The 25,168-nt window shown below is 46.3% G+C and overlaps 1 protein-coding gene across 2 annotated transcripts in view; it reads right to left on the bottom strand.

Moving 5' to 3' along the window:
- Positions 1–25,168, bottom strand: part of PLD1 (phospholipase D1) — a 62,937-nt gene that overhangs the window by 14,319 nt on the left and 23,450 nt on the right. Inside the window, exons 7-21 of one of the 2 annotated variants that reach the window (XM_071438068.1) lie at positions 22,324–22,382; positions 21,723–21,815; positions 19,136–19,288; positions 18,288–18,437; positions 17,413–17,496; positions 15,646–15,727; positions 13,543–13,653; positions 12,093–12,305; positions 10,448–10,664; positions 9,417–9,530; positions 7,303–7,431; positions 6,886–7,004; positions 6,634–6,747; positions 958–1,068; positions 199–287 (exon numbers count right to left, since the gene is read on the bottom strand). In XM_071438068.1, coding sequence (XP_071294169.1) covers positions 199–287; positions 958–1,068; positions 6,634–6,747; positions 6,886–7,004; positions 7,303–7,431; positions 9,417–9,530; positions 10,448–10,664; positions 12,093–12,305; positions 13,543–13,653; positions 15,646–15,727; positions 17,413–17,496; positions 18,288–18,437; positions 19,136–19,288; positions 21,723–21,815; positions 22,324–22,382 — 1,838 coding nt within the window. The remainder of the gene's footprint in view (positions 1–198; positions 288–957; positions 1,069–6,633; positions 6,748–6,885; positions 7,005–7,302; positions 7,432–9,416; positions 9,531–10,447; positions 10,665–12,092; positions 12,306–13,542; positions 13,654–15,645; positions 15,728–17,412; positions 17,497–18,287; positions 18,438–19,135; positions 19,289–21,722; positions 21,816–22,323; positions 22,383–25,168) is intronic. The other variant, XM_071438069.1, reaches the window with a different exon arrangement.

Genomic DNA, 25,168 nt, shown 5'->3' with positions numbered 1-25,168 from the left:
TGGGCTAAGTCCAGAAAATCACTTTCTGTATGCAAAGAAACCACTCAGGAGTCTCACTGATGCAAATGCAGATGCTCAACCCATCAGTTCTGTGTTGGCACAGCTACTGTCCAGCTGTGGCCACTGAGGGGTTATTTTTTTGCACCACACCATGGAAATGCACTGAAGAGTTCCACTGCCTCATTGAGAACAGGTTACCTGTGAGCTTTAAGAATCCTCTGAGCAATCGCATCACCGATCTTGTTCCAGACAACTTTGTCATCAGCACAGCTAATAAAAAACTGGTTCTGCAGGAAAAGCAAGAGAAGCTACTGTCAGACACTGCCAGCAACCAACCCAAAGTATTTGCATGCTTTATTTCAGACCAAGAGCAACTAAAGATAGCTGGGTTTGTGTGCCGTTGGATTGTAGGCTTTTTAAAATTATGATTAAATGATATGTGTGTCTGTGCTTGCTTAGGGAATGAATTAGTCCTTATTAATCACACTCCTTAGAAAGTTCATGTAAAGAGCAACCTAACAAGAGCCTAAGGAAAAAAAAAAAAGAGGAGAAAAAGCATCTCCATTCAGCCAGCACTGAGTGTCACTCTGACACAAGAGATTGCTGCAGATGGAGGCTGTGTGGATGAAGAGCTGCCCTGTGAGTGGGAGGTTTGGGCATGCACAAGGAACACTGCAAAGCCACAGAGGGGACAGGGAGACTATTGCACAGGCCATGAAAGCTGCTGGCAATTTTCCAAAGAGCTTTATAAAGGAGAGGTCTCCTTTTTCCCACCTCGTGGTCAGATGGCTGTCAGGATACACAGCCATCAGTCTGGCCTGAAGACCACTGAAGGTTATGGATCTGTCTAAATGCATAAAAACTGAGGGCCAAACCTCAAGAAGTAATCACCCTCCTGATGGGTGCAAGCCATGCCCAGAGCATCAGGACCCTCCTGCCTGCCCTCTTGGCACTGACCTCTATGTAGATGTAGTGCTTGCTGTTCTCTATCACGCTGATGTAGGCCTTGTGGATGGACTCCTCGTGGTATTTAATGCCAGCAGACCAGTCAGCAGCAGAGCGGATCACCTGGAAAGCAGGAGAGAGACACCTTCAGCTCTGTCCCTCCAGGACAGCACCATGGCACCTGGATTATCCCAGGGCCAAGGCTCTTCCCTGGCACAGCCAGCCTGTCACTAAATGAGGTGGTAAGTGCAACATTTATAGTGCATTTGTAATTGTGAGAGAGAGCAGGCAGAAACATCATTAATGCTTAGCAATGTTTTGATTAAAAACATAAGAGCCCTGTCCCATTGCTGTACTAGGGCCCTCTCCCACCTGAGCAGCTCCAGATGCTTGCTCTTGCTTAAGGCCTTAACATAAACTGCTTTTAAAACAACCTCAATTCCCAAGCTTTAGGGATGCACATCCCCAGCAGGATCTGCCCATCACTCTAAAGCTGGCCTCCAGCTGGGGCAGAGTGTTTTTCCCCCAAGGAGGTTGTACAGAATCATACAGTCAGTCTGATAACGCAGACCATGCCTTTGTCCTCAGCACTTGAGGTCAATTGTTTCTTCTGCCAAATTCTTGCACAAGCCATCCCATTTGTGATGATACAACTTTTAATTTTTTTTGTTCAGCTGCCCACATTTATTTCTTAGTTTTTACTGGAAATCCACTTTTAAAGTAGATTCCTGCAGGATGGCCAGGGCATGTCCTGCCCCTCCACCCTGCAGTTTTTGTGCAAGAGAGCCCAACCAACATGAGAAATAACCTTTGTTTGTGCTCTGGGCCAGGCTGAGCAAGCCCCACAGCAGCCAGCATCTCATCCCCCCCAGCCAGAGATGCTGTGGCACCTCCTGCTCCTGCCCTTTGAGTCAAGAGGCAGCCACACTACACCCCAAGTGACGCTTTCCTAGATGGAAATGTAGTTTTTAATTAAGTGTTGGCAGAGTACGTGCTTGGGAGAATAGTTACTCATCATTAGCCTCTCTGTTTAAACATTGTCAAGACAAAAACATTGAAACAATAGCCTTAAAATATCTCAATATAATCATTATACTGGAACTCGGGGCCAGTCCCACACAGCACAAGACCCAGGGGCTGGGGATCTGTGAGATGTCTGTGTCAGTTCCAGCAAAATCCTGATCTCTTGGGAATCCACCAAACCAATCCTCTCATCTCCAGAGGATCTCTGGTGCTGGCACTTGGGGCCATGGCTGTTAAACAGCAGATGGCTCCTGAGCTACTTCCTTCACCTGGACAGGAGCTTTCTCCCACATCTGTTTTTCCCAGTAGAAAACAGGTCCTGCAACTCTCATATTTGGCTGCTCTCTGGGCCAACAGGAGGGTGCACTCTGCAGTGTCCCTAGCTGAGTGTTGGGGTCACAAATGTTGGATTGAGTTGAGCCTGAATACAAGGGCTGTCACAGCCTTTAGCAGTGCCAAACAGCTGCACTTTGCCTGCACAAACCTCTGCAAGGCCATGCTGATCATTCCCAAAGGTGTTTAATCACTCATTTGGTTTACAAAGCCAAGGCTGAGAGTTCCCACTCATCCCAAGCTGAGCACTGCTGAAACAACACTGAGCACCACAGCAGATCGAGATCTTGAACAAAATTCCACCACTGGCATTAATAAGCTGTTACTGGCATTAATAAGAACAGAAAAAAACAGTTTTTCAGGGTTGAAAGCACGCTAATTATGCCATATGCAGCCTGGACTGGAGCTCACAGCACTTCCACTCTCAGCAGCACAGCAATCTGGAACTGCACTTCAGAAAGTGGCAGACTGTAGCTTTTTAGTGCACAAAATCTGGGGGTTTTTTTGTTTTGTTTTGTTGTTTGTTTTGTTTTTTGCTAGTTAACACAACAGAACCATCACTCAGGACCATTCCTTTGCAGCACCATGACTTCCCAGTGCATCATCCACCTGCCCTTCCCTACATTCCTCCTCACCCCTCCACATAGCTGGCACCCCAGCTCACTCCACACCCCGGGCTGCCCCTATTACAGTGCCACCATCCCTCTGCCTCACCCCAGAGCAATGTGTCATGGCTCATTCCAAAAAGCTGGCACGGCATCACCCAAAAAGCTCCCATCAGCTACAACCTCAAATCCCCCTGCAAAGGGATGAAGAGGTGTCAGAAAATGTTGAATGAGACAGAATGAGTAAAAGGTGTTTCATCTTGGACCTTCTCAAAATGAAGTTGGTTGTAACAGGTCTGCAGCCACAGGGACAGGACAATGCCACCAAGGCAACATCCCATGGAGACAAAGCTGTGGCACTCACACATATCCACACCTGGAAATTTGCTACACAGCCCTTCCCATATCACTGATGTTTCAGCTCACACTTCTGGACACCTCTCTTTCCTGTCAAGGTATTTAAAGGCAGCTGGTTCAAACCCAACCTATTTCATGGGGACAAAAGGCCACATGCTGCCCAGCAGAGCCCCTCCCATGCAGAGCTGGAGTCTCCATGTTCCAGCCTCTCCCTTCCCCTCCCTTGAGCCTCTCAATAGCTTGTCATCTCTTTAACTTCTCTAACTGATACAAGGGTAATAAATGTGATGTTTGCTGAGGGCTGGTGCATAAACCCTGAGCAAAGCAGGGCTCTCACACAGACTTCAAAGAGGTGAGGGCTGCCAGAGCATTAAACTTTCATTGCATTTCCATCAGGAATGGGATGTTGCCTCACCACATCACATTTTTTGCAATGCTGGCTTTGGCAGATAACTGCAAACCCTGGAGTGGAAACTGGGAGATGGAATAGTGGAAAAAAAAAATCTGGCAGTGCCTTTGGCAGATCTCTATTTGACTCTTGCAAAAATCAATGTGCTCTTGCAAAAATCACGTTGCTTATTGCAAGTTCAAATGAAAGAGGATTGGGAGAGCATGCCTGACTCCTTTTCCTCCTTCCCAGCCTGTACCTCCACAGTGTTTCCCACACACACTGCATTCATCCTCCCTGCCCAAGGGAAAGCCCTTGTCAGTGCTCTGTCCTCCCAGAGATGCTTTCCTACTCCTCTCCTCTCACAGAGGAGAGCAAAACCAGATGGTACAATGAGGCTGGAATCTGCTGCTGACAGGTCAATGGTTTGGGCTTGCAGCAACATTGCAATCCCCAAGGATCCTTTGTGTTTTCCCTTCCTCTGATCTGCCCACAGTTGAAGACAGATTTGCAAACAAGGTCAGAAACAAGAAATCCAACAGCCAGGCTTTCCTCAATCACCCCACAGCCAAGACCAGTCCTGGGATGCTGGATTTTACCTTGGGGCAGTAACTGCTGCCTATAAAATCCCTACACAGTACTCAAATGGAGATAACAGGGGATTGGCTGCTGGCCAGCCAAAGGATTCAATACTAAGAACAAGAATATTGCTTTAGTTTTTCTGGGTAAAAAGTTGGTAAAAAATTTTAGGATATCTGCTTATTTCTGTGCAGAACTGTACCACTGCAAGAGGAGATGCAAGCACCTGAGCCCTCTGCTCCAAAATGAATAAACTGGACAGGCAAGAGGCTGATATTTCTGTCCCTGCAGAAAAGGAGAAGTCACACAGATATGCCCTGATGCACCCCCGAGAGCTCCAGATAAAGGCAACCAGGAGAGGGAGTTCAGATCCAGGCTGCAGGTGTCCTCCCATGTCCTCACTCCCTACAGCAGCCAAATCTGAAACCTCCATCAGGAGGAGAGACTGAGTCACTTTCAGATTCACTGTGGGACTTCAGGGATGCTCAGGGCACTTGTGTCACCTGGGCACCAAGGGAAAACAGGCCAGTGTGGGTATTAGGGAGGAGAGAGTCAAAATTTTACTATGTGCCTGCAAATCCCTGCCTTGGAGCTTGAGGAGGGCACCCAGAAACCATAACCCAGCTGAAGCAGCCTGGGGACCTGCTCCCAGACAGGTGCCCCAGCCTGAGCAGAGGAGCCCCCCTCACTGCTTCCACCAGGCTTGGCACTGCAAGTGCTCTTCCCCACCAGTTTTCCCTCATACTGGGAAGGTTGGTACACTTCAGGACAACCCATTTGCAGCCTAATATCACATAGGTTTATTTATCTGTCTACATGCAGGGCTGTTTTGACAGATGCATAAATAAGAAATGAGCAAGGTAGTTTCAAATGAATAATTTACAAGACAAACCTGCTCTCTTTTTGCTGTTTATGGCATCACTGAGAGCAGCCCCTCATTTCCTGGATGTACCAGTTATTTGCAATGCCTCAGCAATGTGGTGGCCAGGCTGGTTCTCCAACTGCTCACCCATCACTCAGCACCGGAGCCTGCGGATTCCACACTCACTGCTTGAGCTCCATCCTCCTCTCCCATGGCCTGATGCCCTGAGCCAGCAGCTCTGCAGCTGGGCTGAAGAGAAGCTGCATCTAGGTTTTTCTCAGTTTAATTTCTCCTTTGGGAACTGCTTCCAGTTCTGTAATCAGTAGAGCTCTAACTTTTTGCTACAGCAAACCCCGTGATTTAGAAGTTGTGGCTTATCTTGCGGTTGAAGCGTGCTCAGGGGACACAAGCCCCATCAATTCCATGAGAACAAGATTTCCCAAAAAGCTGATGTCAGACACAGACAGGGAGGCATTTACAGCCACAGGGAACAGGATGATGCCTGAAGGGGACTACTTCCCAGCAAGCTGGGAGCCTTGCTTTGGAGGCTGATGTAAAACACCCCAGAACCCTGACACAAGATCCCTGTGCTGCCCATCCCTCACACCACACAGAGAGGAGCAGACAATGCCCTGGCAATCCACAAACCCAGAAAAAAGCATCTTATTTCACTAAGCTTCCCCAAGCAGTGCTGTCATCTGGGCAGACCACTCCTTACAAAGAGCAAAGTCATGCATTTTTCCTGGTTTTGGTCTAACTGCTCTTACTTCATACATCTTTCATCCACAGAGACACACAATGGTTTTGCTGCTTCAGCATAACTATTTTGACTTTGTACTCTTCAACAAGTTCCTATTTCTGCTGGGTAAGATCAATATTCAAGTATTCAAGTATGTGCACTTGACAGAGTGAACTGGGCTTTTAAACAGAGGTATCTTGGCAATTCTGACTGTGAGACTGATTGTCACAAATCAGACTGTGGGCTGACTGTGTGGAACTGCAGAAGACCCACAGGGGTGTAGGGCTGCATAATAAAGTGCAGATGAAGCTCAAGGCAGAAAGCAAGACTCCAGCTCCAAGACTTCACTTAATGCTGGGCTCTCACTGACCACCACCCGTCTGAGCGAGGCGTCAGGGCTGGCAGACTGCTCTGAGATCTGACATAAATACTCAGTGGGTAACCTCAACCCATCAGGCCTTCTTGAATCATAAAGCCCAAATGTTAGGTGTTAGAGGAAGAGCAGCAGAAAACAAACCATTAAACCACAGAGCTGTGCAAAGTCACAGTGTTCCCACCACCTGCAGACACTTTAGTCCCCTTACCTCAAAGATGGAGATATAAATTAATGCCTCTCTACTAAAAGTGTTGCATTATTCTACTACATTTGAGGATCTGATCACCTAATCTGTGAGTTGAATTAGACAAGAGTTTTGCATCTTAGAATTCAAGTTCTGCAGAGGGTCTGTCAGGCATTCAAACTTCCTGGGAGGATGCAGAACAAGCCCTCTGAGGAGTATGTGAGCAGGAGACCAACACCGACCTGGACTGTGGCAGGAACAGCCTCAGGCACCTGATACTTCAACTCATGAGCAGTTTGCTGAGATTTTGGCAACAGGAATGGGTACGACAGGGACCGGTATTTGGGTTTCATAATCTGCACAGGAGGGAAAAAAACAGATAAAGAAAAAATTCTTGCAACACACAAGGAAATAAAACAGATGCCTGCAGAGGGCAGGGGGATGAGGCAAGGCTGTGCTTATCTCCATGCCCCCAGCAGTGAGAGCACACCCACCTTGGTGAAGTTCCAGCGCTGGATGAAGTGCCGGGCGATGTCGCGCGCGGCTCTGCCGTGCACCACGGAGGAGATGTCGTGCCAGGGCATCCTGGGTGTGGTGTACCTGTCAATGAAGTCTGGGGGACAGGGGAGCACGGCTGAACTTCCTCAGACAAAGGACATGAGTGTGGAAAAGCACAGCATCCCCCTCCTCACACTGAGGTTTCTGGCACCAAGCACCCCCGAGGCAGATGACTTGGACTGCAACAGCATAATTGGCCCTAAAATCCCTCAAAGGGAGTTTTGCTGCTTTTTCCTAGCAACCAAACCAAACCAAACCAGCCTTGTTACCTCTGGCTTGGAGGCAGGAAAAATAAGACCTGAGACTGAAGAGGTACAGAAGAAAGTTTGGGGAATGCCAAGACTCCCACTCACCAGCAAAAGGCTTGTCGAGTTGAACCCAGTCTTTAAAGACAAAGTTGCAATAGTCTTTTCCGTGCCAGAACCTGGTTTCCCCAAGCAGCTCTCCAACACCTGTCTTCAGGCTACGGATGGATCCTTTATCTGTGCAGGCAAACAAAACAAAAACATGCTCCAAAGTCATGGCCATCCATTGCACACAGCAGTGAGAGACTCAGAGGAACAGCACTGCTGGGACCTGCCAGTCCCAAGAAGCTGAAGCTGGTTTCTCCCTGGTCTTCCTGTTACTTTCAAGGGATATATGTCAGCATTTTTTTTTCCTATTTTAGTATTTCTTGTATAATCAGAAGAGGTTATAAATAGGAGTCTGTTATGGAAATGAAAAGCAGATGCTGAATTTTATCTTGGACTGCATCACCCTATAACCATTTGCCTTTCCCAGTTCAATAACACCTAAATATTCCCATATGGCAGATCATATATATCATCTACTTCATATATTTTACATTAATAGTGAACTAATTCCATCTTCTCTGCTAGAGAGTTTATTATTTCGCCTCTCTAGCTGGGTGCATCTCCTTCAATAGAAGTAGTATTTATTATCTAGAATGAGATGTTCATGTTCCCTCATGAAGTATTGTGGGTTTTCTTAGTATCATTTTGTTTTTCCCAAATAGCAGTGTCATTTGTGATACAATTTCACATGTTGAACAAATGGATCCTGAATTCCAAATTAGTGCTGATTGAGAACAGTCTGAAATATTGTATGCAGGGATATTCCCTCCTAACAGGATCCTATTTCCAGAGCACATATTTTAGTGCAGTGAACTCTTCTTCCAGGCTCTTAAAAAATCCAAAAATGTTGGCCTACACCATAAACAGTTACCTGGTGTTATTTCCTGACTGTGAGAGCAGCCTTCATCTGCGACACCAAATATTAATGCAATAATTATACATCAATGCCACGAGCAGAAACTTCCTCCTAACCCAACCACACCACCAGGTAACCACAAAACCCCTCAGTACACAGAAAAAACAACTTTAAACAGTCAACAAAACACACACTGGCAGCAGCACAAGACCAGGGAACACAAAGCAAGCCCTGCCAGCGCTGCTGTGACCCTGCCAAGCCGAGCTGAGCCAAGCCATGCCAGAAATGCCATGCAGCAGATCTGCACCACAGCTGCCTGGGGAAGCTCCAGCCTCTAGTGAGAGTCCAGGTGGAGCTGGGGAATCACTGACTCCACATGCCTGGGTGGGAATGGCAATGTGTGGGATGGAGGCCAACACACGCTCTGATGACTGCACAGTGACTCATGAGTGAGCATGAATGGCCACGGGGGAGACTGCACATTGTCTCCACAAAGACATGGAAACGCTTTGTTGCCTGCCACTACTTTGTAACCAATATTCTCTAATTGGCAATTAATGCCTTAGAGGAAGATGTTTGTAAGAGGATGATGCTGAAGAACTGCTCCTCACTCCGTTCCTGCGCCCAAAGGCATCTTGGAATGGTACCACACTGGGATAGGCCCTTCCAATACCAGTCCAGAGATGGGAACAGCTCAGTGCTCACAACTCCCCAACTCCTGTCTCAACTGAGTGTGCTTTCCTTGGTTTAAATTAGGAGCAAAAGAGGGGACCCAAGTCTTTGTCCAAACACAGGACTGGCAGCAGCCACTCTGCTGCTTCCTCTCTCTGTTTGCATGTCTTCCTGCATCAGGCTTACTTTAAAAATATCCAATACAGAACTTCCCAGTTCCAGTAACAGCTCTTTCCTTTACAGGATGAGAGCTGCTGAAATCATCACATACCAGAATCAGAACTATTTCTGCAACTGTTCCCTGCTGTTTTTATTGCAAATTTTTTGTTTGCTCATTTGTTTGATTTTGGATTGTTGTTGCTGTTTGGGGTTTTTTAATTCTTATTTATTTATGCTGCAGCATTTGTAGTTTCTGGAGAAGGCTCTTCTGCCAGGATGCCCACAGAGGCGGGATAAGGATGCTGGAAGAACAACAAGCAGCGAAGGCTGATCCTGGCACCCAACCTCACTCTTACCATAGTTATAATGCAAAAACATCAGCAGCTAAAGCCTGAAGGAGTCCACAGCTCTGCCTTCCTCCACTTACCCTCCCGAGGCTCAGCAAGCCCCTGTTTGGATTCACAGTGGTGATGGAACATTTTCAGATGGGGCCTTAAACTCTGGATTATATTCGGCTGGCTCCTAGTGGGGGTAGAGTAACCTGCAGAAAGTCAAGATGCTCTATTCATGGCAAAAACACATGTCCACCTCTGCCACCATGGTGCCTGCTCCTGTCTGAAGACACCTGGCAGACAGGAACTCAAACCAGATGTCAGCTTGCTGGAACTGCAAGTGGCTGCCAGGCAAAGGACCCAATTCAGGACCCAGCTGGTTTTAACCCAAACAGTTGTAATGAAGTACAAAGCCATGGCTGTGTCCTGAGCTGACTGCAACCAAGATCCCCATGAGGAGCCAGAGGCAAGAGAAAGACCAGCAGGGAGGGATGGAAATTCCAGTAAGTTCCCCCATCTTCAGGAGCTGAGGACTTCCAGGAAGGATTTCATTCTGGAACAATTGCCAAGCTGATCCTTGTAATTTTAGCACTGAAGTTATCTTTAATGTTGGGAATTAAAAGCTTCATTTAAATATTCAACTGATGAACAGACTTTCCTCTCTAGTAAGTGGGTAAATTTGGAATATTTCCATTTATGTGAACTTATTTAAAACCTATCTTTTAACACTAGTCTGTGAGAGGAGATAATCCCATTCAGAAATTATTTGCTTGTTATAATAAATCCAAGTTGAAAAATGAAAGATTCAATTCTCTCTTGCAGGAACAAACACTTCTCAACAATACAAACATTAAGAATCACATACACTGTATCACATCATCTGATGGCTCATGAAAATTGCTAATTAGATAAATAAAAAAACACATAAAACCCTTCTTCTCTATTTTGCAGTGACACAAATTTACATGTTGGCTACACACAGCTATTATTCTGATAGTTAGGTAACTTGTCAACTTTCCTTCCATACAAAGAACACATTGCCCTAGAAATCATGTGAACGTGCACAAACACCCACCACCACCTCCACACATCCTTTATATACATTATTTAGCTGAGCATCACTCACTTGACTCACTGTCGATGCTGCTGACGCTGTCAGAGTGGTGCATGCTGTGCTTGTGCAGGTGCTTGTAAATGCTGAACCTTGAAAACTTTTTGGGTTTTCCTACTCCTTTCATCTTTGATGTGTCTGGGGCATCATCAGCATTTCTCTCAAACAAGTGGCTCTCTGGGGCCAGACCTTGAGGCTGCAGCAGGACACGTTCAGTCGACTCTGCTGTAGCCTTAAAAGACACAAGACATGGCTGCAGGTCAGGTATGGAGAGGTTCCCCTTACAGATTCTCGTGCAGATCAGTGCTCAGGAACAACCACGAGCCAAATTTTGCTCTGTGACAGACACATTTCAGTGGGAACTAGGCATGCTTTCTGGGGAGTCTGGACTGAGGCGGTACTTACCAGGAAAGCCTAGTAATATTAGCAGCATTTGGATCCATAAATTTACTCTGGATTATTACTTCCCTTGAAATCCTCATCAACCTTAGACCTCGCAGATTTTTAGAGACATGTGGTTGCATACAGACCCAAGTTAGCAGAAAGCTCAGCAAACAAGGCAGCTGCTGAGGGCACAAACAACAAACATTTCAGAGCACTCTCCAAGTGCTTACTCTGCATTTCTAAGTTTTGTTAAGAAAAGAGTGGTTGCCCAGAGAAGTTGTGGATGCCCCATCTCTGGACATGTTCAAGGCCAGACTGGACAGGACATGGAGCAACCTGGTCTAGTGGAAGGTGTCCCTGCCCATGATGGAGGTAGAACAACATGATCTTTAAGGTCCCTTCCAATCCAAACCATTCTAAGATTCTATGATTTTAAGAACACAGACTTCAAATTGTGGCTGCTGTTGCAAGCTCTAGGGGAAACCCAGCTCTCTTATTTCTGTGCCCTAGCAAGGGCTTGTCAGCACCTACACCTAAAGAATCATTGGATTCTTAGATCCTTCCTCTCACCACTTATTTGTCATTAAAGCCCCAAAACCCAACTCCATGCTCAGAAGAGGACACAGCCCATTCACCCCTCCCCAGACCTGCCATGGCTGACTGTGCCCACCAGCTGGACCCTGCCCATTCATGTGCAGGCCCAGGAATTTACTGGGGAGAAGGGAACAACAATACCCCGGAGAGATGCACTATAGGCTCCAGGCATTCCCCATGGGATAGGATGAGGAAAGAAGCTTCTCCCATGGTGCTCTGCACCACTATGTTAATTTGTCCCAGTTCTGTCTTCCCCATTGTCTCACCGGCCTTCCCTACCCCTTTTTACCCTTGTATGTTAATATTTAGTAAGTTCTCCCTGCCCTGTTTTCCCATTGGTTTGTGTAACCCCGCCAATCCACCCTGGCATTTTCTATTGGCCCCTTCCCTGTGTACCACTCCTGAGCCCTCAGACTATTGGATCCGTGATGCTCTTCTCCATCCCCTCTTTTCCTGGACCCTCCTTTGTCTTTGTCTCTTTATACCCTGGACCCTCCTTTGTCTTTGGCCCCTGGACTCCTTCAGCGTTGCCCTACATTGAAGCACATTGGAACTCCTGGCCCTCCTGTGTCTTCACTGCTGAGCTGCTGCATGTGTGTCTGTGTGTGTGCTGGTGCTCTGGTGGCTTCTACCCCCTGGCTCTTGGGGAAGGTTGCATTCCCCACCAGCAGCACCCACTTACAGCCAGGTTGGCGGTGGACAGTGACTTGGTGGCGGCGGCGGAGGCGCGCTTGACGCTGCCCACGTCAGTCAGGCGGTGCTCGTCGTCGTCCCAGCGCCCGTAGGCCAGGTCAATGCCACCCACGAACGCCACGGACTGGTCCACAATAACCAGCTTCTCGTGGTGGGCCCACAGGTACACGGAGGAGGACACGTGGTCTGGGTGTCTCATCACCTGTGAGGAAACCAGCACTCGAGCTCAGCATCGCTGTTAAATTTAAATCCTTCCAGGCAGAGAGCTGGTCAGCCTTTTTTGGCTGTTTGGGGTGATGGGGAAATGCTGGAGTTGTTACTGGATGCATTCACTGCTTAATTAGCAGAAGCTACCCAATTTCCCCATAGCAGGTGTCAGCCATATGGCAGGCAGGTGTTTCCCCAGGATGCAGGAATCCCAAGCAGCAATGATTACTGATGCTGGGACAGGTCACCCTTACAACAGCTTCATAAGAGCACCATAGTCAAAGAAACTGCTTCAGTTGAGCTGTAATAGCTGAGCTTTCAAACACAGAGCCTGCTCTGAAAGAAAATAACATATTGGTGATCTGAGTCACTTCTTTGGTTGTTGCCACCACACAAGTGAAATGAGAAGCTGGGTGGTTTTTTTCCCCCCACTTAAAATCAAATTGTTTGGCATTTGTTTAAGAATTTCTTTTTGACAAGTGTCTGTGGAACCCTAATTTCTGTATCTAAACTCAGGGTTTTATTTATGATGTTAGAGCCACTAGATCAGTCTTCTGGAGAAAAAGCTACCAAGTTTGACCTGGCTGCCCCCAAAACCTGAGACACAGCTCGTGTGTATTGTCCAGTTTTGCTACAAAGATGATGAACAGATGCTTCCCTTCCCTGTGACAATTGATCAAGTGAAAATAAATCAATTATTCTAACATAACAAGTATCTTACTCCTCATTAAGGTGTATGTGTCTCTAAGAGACTGGATCTAGCCTTATCTACTGGTTTGTCTTCCACAACTGATTTTCTGCTTGGTGCCATAAGAGCAGTGTAAGAGCACAGGACAGTGCAATGCTGTTCTTCTGTGGTGGGAACATTAACACCCAGGGTTGACTTTGATCATTCACATTTGAGCAGAAATGCTGAAATGAGACAACACTCTCAATTTGTAATTTTCCATTTGATGTAACTCCATTAACTTGTCACATGAACTATACTTCTTGTGAATTAAGGCAAACAGTTGCTTTGGCAAATCTAAACTAAGCAATTTTATGTTCCATTTGAACCTAATGAAATGAAATTGCCAGATGTGGCATCAGCATATGGATGTACCTTGTCAGACACACTGCAATGGTGGGAAACACTCCTGAACTTGCAGTTCCCACCCAAATACACCAGGGTCAGCACCAGCCATCAAGAATACCTGAATGCAAACACCCTCCACACAGTCCTGTGCAATTACCTTGATGTTTGGATGGAGGTGCATGAGCGTCCGCTTGCTGTATTCACTGTTGATCCCCAGGGCAAGCTCCACCTCTTTGTACAGCATAACAAAAATTCTCACTCCTTGTTGCTGTCAGAAATAAAATAGAACACATTGAATACAGGCACATCAATAGATAGTGTCTGTTTCCAAAGGGAGGAAAAGCTAGAGGCAGTAAATGTGTTGTGTTTGCTGATGGAAATGCTGACTGAGGTTACTTGTTCCTGGTTACACTCTTCCAAATCCCCCATGGGGACTCCACAGCCTGGAATAACCTTGGGAAAGCTCTCCAGCTTTCTGAGAAAGGCTCAATACCTGGGTTTGTGTGGCTTTTGTTGTTTTGTCTGAGCTATGCCAAGGCCCATCCACAGGTCATTCCTACAGCAGCTCCTTTTACACACCCTTTGAGGTAGATTTTGCAAGCACGATTCACTCCAATCATGTTCATCCACTAAAGTTCAGTGTTCTGCTGCTTCGTGTTGCCCTGAGGGTTGCCCTCAGTTAAATGTCCCTGCAGGATGACATGACCAGTGAGATTACACAGACATCCCCCTCCTGAAGGGGATGTCACCAACTCAACACCAGCAAAGAGATTCTTTCTGCTGGTAGAGCTAAACAAGCCGCTGGAACACACTGAGCAGTGCTAAAAACATGGTGCTTTTTGTGACCAGCATTGTATCCATGGCAGGGTTTCTAAAAACTTTTGTTAAAGCACTTTCAAATGTGCCAAGTGCCTCCCAAACCTTGGCAAATACTGGTCACACACTGGGACACCTCCACTTCCCATAAATTTGCATGGATTAAAAGCCTGCACTAGAATTTGCCAGCTTAAACTTGGAACCTAAACTTTCCACAGCCTTTTGAATTTCTATTCCTATAAAGCTGCTACTAAGAGCTAGGCAATCTCCAAATTGTGGATGATATTCTCTTCTCCACTGCACCCAGGGGAGTCCAAGGCAATGCTGCATACACAGCAAGGACAGCCTCACCCCTATACCATTACATCAGCTTGCTGACTGCCCTGTTGAGTCAAAGGAACACCACAAGTGACAGAGCAAGCATTTCCAGGGACTGACCTCACTCACCTTACCACAATGTTTTTATGGTCATAAGAAAATCCATGTCAATATGGCAAAAAGAAGCCAAATCCCTCCTTTGAGTGAGTGATGCCTTGTGGCCAGTTTATTTTTGCCAGAAAACAAGAGTAATTCCAAACCAACAACAGTCAGACACAAAGCTCTCACTTTTTATCTAGGTATGTGGAGGGGTGAGGACTGTGATGACAACTGGCTGGAAAGGGGATAGAGTCCAAGAGTATTTCAGCATGTCACAGAATGGTTTGTGCTGGAAGGGAACTTCAAGATCATCTTGTTCCACCCCCAGCCATGAGCAGGGACACTTTCCACCAGACCAGGTTGCTCAAAGTACCAGTCAACCTAGCCTTGAACAATTCCAGGGATGGAGCAGCCATGATTTCCCAGGCAACCTGTGCCAGGGCCTCACCACCCTCACAGAGAAGAATTTCTTCCTAATAGCTAATCTAAACCTGCCCCTTCTTAGTTTAAAGTCCATGTCTATGGAATGCATGGAATTCTGCCCTTCTACTACAGCAAGAGTCCAAGAGGTTTCCCTTGGAATAGGAACAAACCTTGTGACTCTGCTGATATGGGCAAGCTCTTTTTAGCACCGCTGTTATCACTGTTATCACAGGGTGTGTGAACAGCTGGAGCACAGCTCACACTCATAAACAAAACTCCACAAAATGCTCAGCCTTCCCTGTACCTCTAAATTACATAAATCACATGGAGAGCAGGGAGAACATCAGGTCTTTGACCCCATCAGGAACTGAGACAGTTGTAAAGCAAGGCTGTGACCCAAACCTGGGGCACTCAGAGGATCTAACCTTCTGCCTCTGAGCTCTTCCAAACCCAAACGAGGGGAGCAAATCAAAACACATGGTTTTCCAAGGCTATCTGATGTGAGGCTTTAACTCTCCTATCTGCCAAAATGAATGGTGGAAGTGCTCCAGCCCCAGTATGACCCCCTGGCTGGGGGTGCAGGGTGCAGCTGGAGCTCACTTACTGCTTTCCTCTTGAGGATGCAGTCCAGCCGCCAGCGATTCCCTTCCACCACCGGTCGCTTCATGAAGATTTCCGGGCTCAGCCTAAGAAAATAAAGGTGAATAAAAACTACAGCAGATGTAGCCTGCAAACAAAGCACTGGCCTAAATAACCAACTTGGGAAGCAAAGGAATTGAAGTTTAAATAAAGTGGATGTGAAAGCTCATGTCCCAGAGTGATGCATTCTCCAATATCCTGCTCTTTGTTCTTTAATAACTGAGCATTACAGAGGGCAGGGGACATGTCCAGCACATTCATCTTCATATTCAATAACCCACGAGATCAGGTTGAACAGTGATGTATAAATAGGGAAATTTGGACTCTATCTGTGAAAGAAAGATGCAACAAAAGAAAACCCCAAGGATTTTCTGAAAGAAATATACAGACACAAAAAATAAATATGAGTGGGATTTCAGTTCTCCTGGCACCTGAGCTATCTGAACAGAACAGATTTGTGCTGAATTTTCCTTGCTGCCCATAGACAAAGAAATTGGATCTCTCAACAGGACATGTTATTGCTTTAAGGATTACAAGAAATAGTTAAGGAATCTCATCTAATTCCTGCACAGCAAGATGACAGAATTTCATTCCTTTACATTTTGTACCAAGCATAGCAACTTGAGCTTGGATTAAGCATATTGCTACATCCTATTTTTATCTTATACATCAAGTTTTAGGTAAGTTTTGGAATTCCATGATAACAATTGTTTGAATAAAACACTCAGTAGGAGACAATGGGTCTGAAATGAGATGTTCTTGAACTGCCACCTTATGTTGCACAGGGGGGAACCCATGAACATTAGGCTTAACTGTGGTCATGGCAGGAAACAGATTTACCCCACCAAATGCTAACATGGTATGTAGTTTTCTCATAATTTCCTCCTAGAAACAAATTCTCCCAGTTCCCAGAGGCAGCAGATAAGCAGCCAGAGGTTCATTTCAGAGGCAGAGAAAGAGGAGCACAGAGATGTGCCTAAGGTGAACAGGAAATCTGAGTCATGTCTTGGAAGCCTCCCATGCCCAAGGTTCAGGCTGGCTCAGGCAGATTAACCTCCAGAAAGGCAAGACAAGGGCAGCCACAACCAGCACCCAGCCAGCAGACTCTGTCCAGGGTGTGAGAGCACCCTTTTCCTGACGCAAACAGGAACCAGAGCGCTGCATAAACACAAACTAGGGAACAAGTGGGCAGAGCCAGGTCCTTCAGCAAACACACAGCTCAGAAAAGGTGACAAACCTCTCCTCCTCCCTTATCTGGCCCATTTAAGAGCAGACCAAAAGGACAAACCACAAGATGCTCTCACACTTTGCATGAGGCTTCCCAAGGCAATGAGGAGGAAATGAAAGGAGATCCCATGCAGGATCCCATAGCACTGTTGAGCATCCTTCCTCCCTGATACACTGAAAGACACCCATGCCCCTCAGACTTGCAGCTATTTACACTCCTGAGGAGCCCCTCAAGCCACCACATGTGCAGTTCAGGTGGTGCCTCCGTGTGATTCAGGCATTTCCGTGGAGGGAGACAACCAAGCTGTTGATCTGAAGCGTGTGCTTTTGCTGCCAGCCCTCCTGAAAAGGCCTTTGAATACAACACAAGGAGAGTTTTGGGTGTGCTGCCAAACCATCTGGCTGCAGGGCTAGCTGCCATACTGTAGGGCTCCGAACAGTGCCGCATTGTCGGGAGTGTCCCCGGAGAGACAGCTGGGCAACACCCAAACACGGCAGTACTCACCACCAATCTGTGATGAAAATTTCCTCCTTAGCAGCTTCCATGGCATTTGCGACGTCTTCAAAGTACCACTTGGCATTGACATACCTGCAAAAGCAAACAGAGTGCAGAGTTATGCCTCCTCCCCTTCATTAAGCAAAGTACACAGCTGAAGAGCGATGGGGTTCTGTGTTAATGACATTTACGTTCCCGTCTCGAAAGCAAACACAATCAAATTTCCAGAATCAGGACAACATGTAGGGAGAATTCTATGCTGCTATCAGTAGCTTGATGAAACAGCACAATAAAGGAATATTAAGTGCCTCTTGGCACTTCTGCCAAATTCACACAATATTCCTGGGTTCTGCTTGACATGCAAGCCAGGTTTGTCTCTCAGGAAAGGATGATGGAATGGTGTTTCCTCTGATTTATGGAAAGTACTCAGGCAGAGGTCGTTGCAAGGCAGATGGTGCAGGGAAAGTACTGGTCTGCTTCCAGCTAGAATCCAGTTTTTGAGGCACTTCTGGGAATGGATTAGTGCAGTCAGGTTACACTGGGGACAGAATGATTTCTCAGGGGCTGCTGAGTGCATAAAGCCCAGCCCACCCTCCTAACTATACCCAGATCTGCGTTTGTTGATTCCCTCTTCTTCTCTTTATCCTTACAATGACAAATACCCAACACACCTTTGAAATTAAACATAACTTGACTTGCAAAACACAATGAGCTGTGACACTGAGAGCTCCTTTCACCAGCACTGCTACTCCATCCCTGGTGAAGAAAGCCTCATTTTTTTTTTTTTTTGCAACTTCTTTAATTATCACCAGTCCCCAAGCTACCAAAGGCTACCAGCTCTGTTGATGAGGGGTGCTGAGGGCAGGCAGGTAGCAGGTGCTCACCACTTGGCCAGGGTGTTCTCCTGCACGGCCGCGTAGGAGCCGAAGCGATGCTCCGTCAGAAAGTCCTTGCCGTGCTTGCGGATGAACTCGTCTATGCCCTGCCTCCACCACTGGGCATGTCTGTAGCTGTTACACTTCAGAATCAGTGACCTGTAAGAATACACGAAGCACAGGGCAGCAGGCTGAAGCCATTTCCATTTATTTGGGCTGCTCCTTGCTGCCTGTCCATGTTGGTAAATGCATCTGTACCAGTCATATTTTATTTACGCAAAAAGTAGGGACGTCGCTGCTTTGTTTGCAAAAGAATGCACAGCACTGAGCTGCTCTGAGTGACTAATAGCATTGCAGTGCCAAGCATGAAAAACCCACCCATGTTTAAATTATTAGCACCAGCTTAACTTGGAGCTGGAGCCAGCCAATGTTGTATTTTTTAAGAGATTAATTTATACTGTGCGCTAACATAAAAACATTAAATATCTCTTTATCCCCCACTAGCATGTCTTTTGAGCAATACTCCATTGGGATGCAGAAGAAAACATCCCTTCTTGCAGCTTAAAGAGAACAGAGAGTCTAAAAATTACCTAAGCAATTGCTGTTGAACCAGACTGTGCAACTCAGCATGCACTGTGCCCCCAGGCTCCAGTAATAACCACAGGGATGGACAAACAGAAGCTCTAAATGCCTCATTAAGGCATGGAAATAATCAGCATTAGGGCCAAATCCCCAGCAGGTCTGAGCACACCAGCAGTAGCCACCCAGGCTTGTTAACCTCTCCTGCAGAGCAGCATCAATTTCTCCATAAAAAGCAAGAGCAAACTAAGAGAGGATAAACAAAGTTGTTTTCTTACCTGGAGAGATTGTCGATCTGCAACCCGTATTTAGTTTCTGTTTCTTTCTGGCCTATCTTGATGTTGAATTCCTTATCAACCAGCAGGACAAAGGAAATGGCCCCTGAATCAGGCTTCATGTACATCAGGAAGGAGTCCTTCACCACCAGCCACCTGCACAGACACAGCAACCATGTCACCTGGATTTCACACCCATGCCAGGCCTTGAAATGTGAGCCACCGAAAGAGCCAATAAAATGGAAAAGTGCTTCTTCAAAACACGTGCAAACCATTTATCTGGGAAATCTATGAAATGATAAAAATTATTCTCAGGAGCTAGACTGGGGGTGGTATTCTTGAGCAGAAAAGTGTCTATTTTACGAACTTGGGTAATGAGTTTTAATTCAATATAGGACTTTTAGAGTTAATTACATAACTCCTTTTTACAGGAGTCTTTAAAAATACAGGCTCCCTCGTTAAACAAAACCCACGGGAACCTCCCTGGTCATAAATCTCCAAGCATGAGGCAAGGTGCAACAAGCCTTCCTCCATCCCTAATTTTCATTCAGCTTGTATGCTATATGGGAGTTATTTGACATTTCTTACATTAATTCTGATGCTAGGATCACTTTCACTCCTACCAAAATATATGAACAAGGCATTTTGGAAAGCTTTTATTGCCAAGCAACAGGCACCCTGTTAGAAACACATGAGGAGGGATGACCGGCAGGTTTTACATAAATACTGTAGCCTGAAGGCAACTCTGGGAAAAAACCCATTTTTTACTGTGAATGGCATTTCTAATCTTTTCTCCTCCTGCAGCGTAGCTGGGGTAACCAGCCCCCTCTGTCCCACACAGGTCTCCCTCACCAGACCTTTGCTTCATTCTTCTGCACACTCAGAAACACACAAAGCACCACAAAACACTGCAAAAATCTGTTCATTCTTGTATCTTTAGTAACAGCCTCAGCACCTCATCTATTTCCCATAATTTTTTATTAGATCACGTAATTTTTTTTCTTGCTTTCAGGGCCCTGAAAGAGTTACCTGGTATCACCTCTCATTTGGTGCCAAAATACCTCCCCTCTCTATTTGGCCCATAATTTCACTCTTAAACATCCCACAGGGTTTATTTCCAAATACTCTCTCTTCTGTTTTGCCCAGGCAGCTCTACATGCCTGAGGAGTCCTGCCTGTGCCCACCCACAGCTTCACCCCACTATCCTCCTCCATCTCCTAAAATCTTTCCTTTAAATAACCCTCTCTGGGAAATATTACTGTTATTTGCTTATTTATTGATGCATAAACTATCAGTCCCAGTGTGCCAAGATGGGAATTCAGTGTCTCACTTGTGATATTCTGTACACAATCCCACTCAAACACTTCTCCTACCCCCTTTCTAGGCTCTAAAGAAAAATGGAGATCCATCAGAGCTGGATGTACTACTGGCCCCACTACAGCTTGAGCTCTGGACAACACAAGAAAGGGTTAACTGAGGAATATCAAGAAGAAAAAGCATATTTTCCATAAAAAAGAAAAAGAATTGGTGACAATTTAATGATTTGACCTGAAGGAAGGTCACATATTTGTCTCCTTGTGCCCTCATTATAGAGATCTTCTGTAAACCTAAATTAGGAAATGTTGGAAAGACTGTGCAGAAACAGAACCTTTTCTTCACAAGAATGCAAAAGGGTTTTGTTGGAAAACAGAATTATTAAAGATAAAACTAATGACAGCCCATGGGTGATGCTAAAATCCAAAGGTGCATAGTGCCTGGGGTAAGCTCCATTGACTAAGAAATTGTTGCTGCAAGGCAGATATGGGCTATTTGGATTTTGAAATGGAAAGATTTGCCTGGGAAGGGCATGCTCCAGGAAGTACAGCCTGCATATTTTGGAGGCTGGCTGGTAACACAGATACTCCCCCACAGCACACATCTCCCTGTGCTGCAGCCCCAGGCAATACAGAGACCTAACACAGAGGGTAAAGGGATGGGAACAGCAAATGGATGTCTGTCTGCAGCAGAAAGGGACATGGGAACAGGAGAAAACATTGGGGTTCAATACCTGCAGTAATCAGCAAGAGGCAATACATAAATGTATTTAATGCCATGGTTAATTGCACCAAACAGCTCCTTAGCATTGCAGGTCACATCTGATTTGATCCTGCCCTGAAGCAGTCCAAAGAGTGTTTCAATTAATTGATTTTCATTTTGTAAATTGAGGAAGGGAAGCTCAGAAGGCCGGGCTGAAATCTGCCTGGGGCAGGTCACCAGCCTCATTCCCTCCCAGAGGCACAGAGCCACCTGTGCTCCTGCAGCAGGGAAAGCTGGGCACAGCCTGGGAGGGCACTGTCATTTCTGTCATCTCTAGGAAATCCCAGATTGTCTCTGGAGTTAACATGTCCCTTCTGTGAACTCCAAAGGAGGAAAAAAAAAACCCACCAGATGGAAGGGTGAGGCAGGGAATAGCCCACGGGCCCTTCCAACCTGAAAATCTGTAAAAATAGCAAGATTCTCTCCCACAGATTTTTTGGGAGAAAGAGAGAAATGGGAATTTTTGTGTGCCCAGGGAGCACTGGCATCCCCCCTTGTGGCAGCCCAGCAGTACCTTTTGGACCAGCGGTAGCACATCCTCCCTTGGCCGCAGCAGTTGAGGCCAGGAATGCGGTGGCCCCCGGAGCGCTTCATGATGAACCCTTCTCTGCAAGGACACAACAGGGGCAGGGTGAGGCAGGGGGCTCACCTGGAGCTGCAGGGGGGGTTTGGAACCCCCAGCCCTTGTGCCTGAGGCTGGCTCTCCAACCATGCCCGAGCAGCCTCTGTGCTGTGCCCTAAAAGCTGGATGAAGGGCAAAAATAACCCCCCCCCCCCCCCCAGAAGAAAATAATGGAGCTTTAAGAAGCACAGGGTCCCATTTTACAGCACTGGAAGCAGAAAATTAAGTGGCCCAACAGGGAGGGCTGCAGGGAGGGAAGAGTGGAAACCCCGTAAGCACTGTCTTGTAAAGCAGCTCATTCTTAAAATTTTTCTCCAAATTGTAGCATTTCTGTCTGAACAGTAATAATTTTTCATATCTAGATGGCAAAATATTCCCCAGTCATCGCCAGTCAGTTAGTGCTGAGAAAGGAAAGCTATTAATTTTAAGAGTATTTATGTATAAAGCCATGCTCTTAGTGAATCATAACTCACAAAGACAGCTCACAACTCACATGCCCTTCGGTCCCAGGTCGTGGATGAATGACAGCTGGCTTACTCCAACAAACTCCATCTGGGAAACAGAAAGAGATTCCCCCATCTTTATAACCCTGAAATCCACAAAATTTTTTGCTTCATCAAAGTGACCAGCCATAAAGACCTACAGAACATCCAGAGTAGATGTTATCCACCATCACTTAAGCATCTCCAAGAAGACCAAGGAAAGTATTTTGGTTGAGTTTTCTGTTTGTTTATTTTAGATGTACTTTGGAGAACATTTTCAGGACAATTAAACTCAAATGCATCACAGGGACTCCCTGATATTCTCCCTCCTGGATCTTTGTCTGAAAAAGGACTGAAGTTTGACATTGTTCAGGAGTCTGTGTGATCTTGGCTGGCTACCTGAATCCTCTCCTCCCTCCAGGGACCCTCAAAGAAAGACTGCAAAGGAAATGAGGACACATGCCCAGAGCAGGGAGCAACCCTTAAGTCCCCTACCCCATGGAGACACCACAGGAAGGTTCAGCCCCACAACCCACGAGCATCCTCCAAGGCCACTGCAGCAGGTCAGTGCTGGACACACATCACTGCCAACTGGCTCCAGGAACCAAAAATCCATAGGAAAACCACAGCGGGGCAGGAGGAGAGCAAGTTCAAATCCAGGAACCTGCCTCCTCATGGCTCCTCCTGTTTCAGCAGGGATTGCAGGGAACATAACAGTGAGCAAAGCTGGTGAGAAAGCTCAGCACGATTACATTCACCTCTAAAAATAGGACACTGGGCAATTTCAACTGAGCAGGCTTTTCTTGGCACAGCAGGACATTCCTGGCAGCCTGCTGGTTATTAGCCCTGGGCCCCTTTAGCAGGGAGAAACATTCTCCCAGGGTGTCCTGTGCAGGACAGGGGAGGGGCAGGCACAGCCCTGCGAAGGAGTCACACAGCAGAACCCTGTCTGCACCCAGGCACTTCTAATTTATTGTCACAGCAAGTTGGCCAAGTGCAGAAAGGTGCTCAGGGCAGGTGTCACTGTCCCTTTGGCCAGGCAGCAAGCTAGAGGGAACCTCTAACAGCACATTTTGGCAATGAACCCTGCAGTCCAGGGCTCAGCCTGTGATCCTGACTGGATGGGGACAGGAGGCAGCCTCAGTACCAGCTTCAGGATATGTCCACCTATACCCACAGCAATTCCAGAAAAAAGGCTTTCTCTTCTCAAGGAAAGGGCCACTGTCATCTCTTTGGCAAACCAGCCTCAGGGCCCTCATCAGCAAAATCCAATTTTGCACAGAAATTACACGGGTGAACCGCTAAATCTCAAAGACATCTTCAGACACTAAGTATAACAAAAAGTATCAGTAAATTTGGAGTCAAAGTCTGTCTTGCCATTACAATGAGGTTAACACAGGTTCCCTTCCCAATACCATCATTTTTTCCCAGAGAACAGCAGTAGAACTGAAGATCCTTCCATCTCCTCATGCTCAGCTGCTCCTGGGATCTCCAAAACTTCTTATATCAGCCAAGACCATGAAGAAGAACAAAAGACACAACTGCTTTCCTCTGAGTATCTCAAGGACATAAAGTAACCTGTCCTCAGCTGAGTCAATTCTAATGATTTTAGGGTGATTTCAGCCTGCTTTCAGAAAGTGGTTAGAACAAGTCATTCCATGCTATTTTACCAACCATACTGCTCTCTCTGTTCTCCCAAAGTGCTCTGGAAAAGCATCAGGTGTGACCAATGAATGTTTCAGCTGTTTCTGCAGCAACACTCAGAGCAGGGTGGGAAGTGCCTGAAAAAATCCAGTGTGTCCTACAAGCCCTTATCAGAGGTCCCAAGCAAATTCTCAGGCCAGTTCTTTGTCTAGATCTCATTTTAACTTTGTGGCATTTCATATCAGACAAATCAGAAACCCAGACATCTCTTTCACACACACAAAAAAAGCACAGAAATGTCAAAACCCTTTGAAAATACTGGCTGGAACCAGAAAGCTAGCAGGAATTTGAAGAGCACTGCGTGCAGAGAAAAAATTGTCCTCAAAGAAGCAAAAAGAAAAACCAAGAGGAAAAATTACTTGCAGAAACAGAACTACCACTACATAAAAGAGAAAGAAAGATTGTCTGGCAGCACAGCAACCTCCTCTTCAGCCAGGCAGTGTCTGGAACAGCAATGACAGAAGCCCATCCAACACATTGATCAAGAGTTGGTTTGTGGGAAAAAAAAAAAAAAACAAACAAAACTTAAATAAGTTCCTGCAGTTAGAAGGAAAATTCCCCAGCGTAGTGCAAAACATCTGATGGAATGATTTATTGTTCCAATTAGCTATTTTTACTGTCACAGTGTCTCATCTGAGGTGCTCATCACTCACAGAGAGGCTGGGAGAGGCAGGCAGGAGCTTTCATCTCCGTCACATCAGAATTCCTGTGCTGCCCAGCTGCCTCCCTGGGATCTGGCATCCCACTCTGGTTTCAGAGACCCGCAGCAGGATGGTTGTGGTATGAGATATGGGCCAGGAGAATGCAGCTTCAATGACATTGTTGTGGCAGGCAGGAGTGATGGGCTGCAGGAGGACAGGCTGTGGAAGGTGGAGAACCAGCTGCAAGGTGTTCAAACCATCCTGTCCTGCCAGCAATGTGGAACATGCATGATTTATGTAAGTAAAAATTTCACAGAGCATCTTCATTTCAGAAAGGATTCAGCCTCTCCATGCTGTATTTTTTCATTTTGACCCTTGTTCTTTATTTAGTGGGTTCAGAAATGCATCAAAATCTGATCAGCACTGGTCACTAACAGTAACATAGAATTACACACTCTCCAGAATGACATTGTTCAGCACAATTTCTTACACAAAAAAAAATTTGCTTATA

The sequence above is a fragment of the Agelaius tricolor genome, unplaced genomic scaffold (genome assembly GCF_023055355.1).
Source record: "Agelaius tricolor isolate 1412-34295 unplaced genomic scaffold, bAgeTri1.0.p SCAF_12, whole genome shotgun sequence".
Taxonomy (NCBI): domain Eukaryota; kingdom Metazoa; phylum Chordata; class Aves; order Passeriformes; family Icteridae; genus Agelaius; species Agelaius tricolor.
This window is presented reverse-complemented; position numbering and strand designations above follow the sequence as displayed.